At 39.0% G+C, this 2,388-nt stretch overlaps 1 protein-coding gene across 2 annotated transcripts in view; it reads right to left on the reverse strand.

Moving 5' to 3' along the window:
* Positions 1-253: 253 nt before the first annotated feature.
* Positions 254-2,388, reverse strand: part of NET1 (neuroepithelial cell transforming 1) — a 50,903-nt gene continuing 48,768 nt past the window's right edge. For both annotated transcript variants that reach the window (XM_007465825.1, XM_007465826.1), the window contains 3 exons: positions 2,154-2,324; positions 970-1,156; positions 254-660 (listed from right to left, as the gene is read on the reverse strand). In XM_007465825.1, coding sequence (XP_007465887.1) covers positions 254-660; positions 970-1,156; positions 2,154-2,324 — 765 coding nt within the window. The remainder of the gene's footprint in view (positions 661-969; positions 1,157-2,153; positions 2,325-2,388) is intronic.

Here is a 2,388-nt window from a genome sequence, read left to right on the forward strand (position 1 = left end):
AAAATACCAGACTTACATGTTCTAGATGATCTGAGAAAAAAAAAAAACTGCAGTTTAACAGTAATCTGTATATATATCTTTAGCTGCCATTAAAAAAAAAAAAAAAACCACCACCAAAACCCAACCAAAAATACAGAAAATGTGAAGACTGGTATTAAGTAACCCTGCAACGCTCCCATACTCACATTACAAGAAAGAACAACTGTACACAGTTATAAATAAAGTCTCTCCCCTGGTTACCACAGAGCTTCCTTTACACCAGTGTCTCTTTCCGCTTGCCACCGACCTGGGTTTTGTCCCTGGCTTTTCGGAGGCCAGCCTGGGCTCGGGGCGCTTTTGTGCCCTTAGCGTCGTCTGCTGTGTGCACCGGGGTGCCACTTTCGGAAGCGTCTCCATCAACTTCCACCTGAGTCACGCTGGATGCTGTGGACGCCCGTCTCTGGGCCCTGGCATTGCTGGCAGGGGGGCAGTTCTCTCTGTACTCCTCGTGGGGCTCCGGCAAGCCCTGCAGCTCGGAGGGGCTGGTGGCCTGTCGGGAAGGGGCCATAGCAGCTCGGATACAATTGAACCACTGCTGCTTGTGGAACACATCATTGGCTTGTAGAGTGTGGGACTGGCCTGGAGAGGGGTCTTGGAAGCGAACTCGAAAGATATTTTTAGCTAGAAAAAGAAAAATTAAAAAATGGAAATCAGACTTAAAAAGTTTATTCTAGATAAAGTGAATATGGGTGCTGGTATTTATACAGCATGCACATCTGTTAGGCAGAAATATTACATAGTGCCTAGATGCTACTTATTAGGTGCATGTGCTGGTGTCAGAGCAGCACAGCACCTGCCAACTCAAGGAGTGTAATAGGTATAGGATGATGGAACCCATTTCATTTTTAGTTTTTTGTGTGGGGACAGAATTCTTAAAGATTAAAACTGAGTTTATGATTATTGAAACTATTTTAAAGTGTGTATTTTTACCTTTATCTGAATTGCTGAAAGCCCCTCGAAAGGACCCTCCCATCCTCACATCTCCATCCTGCAGGTCTTCCAAGACCAGCTCCTGGATTGGGATTGGCTGCCGGTAAACCTGGTAGGAGTGACGCTCGTTTCGTGTAACAGGCCGAGTCAAAACCAAGATGTCTTGAAACAGGAAAATGTAGAGTTTCTGGAGAAATGAGAGAAAAAAAAATGCTTCCTAAATATGGAACTTTGTGACTTTAAGTGACTGAAATCCATTGTAAAAACAACTTGATTTGATCTTACTAATTTCATCAAATTGATTTACTAAGATCCCCCTTACAAATGACTTCATAACGATGGTGATTTTAAAGCTATGCATGTCCTCCTTGGAGAGCTTTTGTCATCACAGACTATATGCAACTTTTTTATCCGTGTGTAACATTAGATTCAGCAGCAGCTGAGCAAACGCTATGCACCACAAAGACCTGACTGTCGGTGGTAACATGACTGGAAACACCAGGACTATACACCACAGTCTTCTAACAGGGTGAGAATTTTAAAATGTAAGCTGGTAAAAATGTTAATTGTTCTGTTTTGTCCCACATAAATTTAAGCTTTTATAGAACAATGAGGCCTCATGATAGAAATCAGAGATGAAAGATTAACTCTTTTCCAAAAAAGAACCTCAACTTACAAATTGGGCTTCTGAAAAGCATGTAATGAAATAAAGATACCATCCCATGCTTATACTTAGTTCTAGCAGGTACCTTTGTAATTAAGATTTAAAAAATAAGTTTGCTCTCATTCAATCTGCTGCAAAAATTTGTTTAGTAGTGCTAAAAACTACTTCTATTACTATAAACTCTTCAAAAAATTTTTTTGAAGGATATGCTTTTTTATTAAACATAATAAAACTAATAATTTATTTAGAAAGGAACCCCTAGCCAAACAAGTTGATTTGTGCTTCAAAACTAAAAAATAAATGATTACTGATTCTCCACCAAGACACTTAACTTATTTGGTAATGACAGAAACCAAATGTTTGCTTTACCAAAGCTGATAACATAAAACCCAGTTACCTTCTTTCAGTATGTGATGAGTTTATTTTATAAACCTGCTTCATAATCAATGTGGAAAAAAATTAAACAGTGGGAAAAGGGCAGTAACTGCTCACTTCATATGATAGTGTCCAGTGCACTTACATGTCCATTTTTATTTTTCAGTTCCCCATGGCAAAGCAATACTTTGCTAGCTTCAATTCTAGGGTCCTTCTGCTTTTCATCCAGATACTCCAGCTTGTCAATGTAATACTGGCATTCCGATTCCCCTTTCTTCAGGTTGATATCAGAGAGAACTCCTTGTATTATCAATATCTAAAAATAAAAAAAAAAAAAATCAATGTAGCATTTTCAGCATATTAGTTTATTCTGTTTCCCT

Source organism: Lipotes vexillifer, unplaced genomic scaffold (genome assembly GCF_000442215.2).
Source record: "Lipotes vexillifer unplaced genomic scaffold, Lipotes_vexillifer_v1.1 scaffold7, whole genome shotgun sequence".
NCBI classification, from domain to species: domain Eukaryota; kingdom Metazoa; phylum Chordata; class Mammalia; order Artiodactyla; family Lipotidae; genus Lipotes; species Lipotes vexillifer.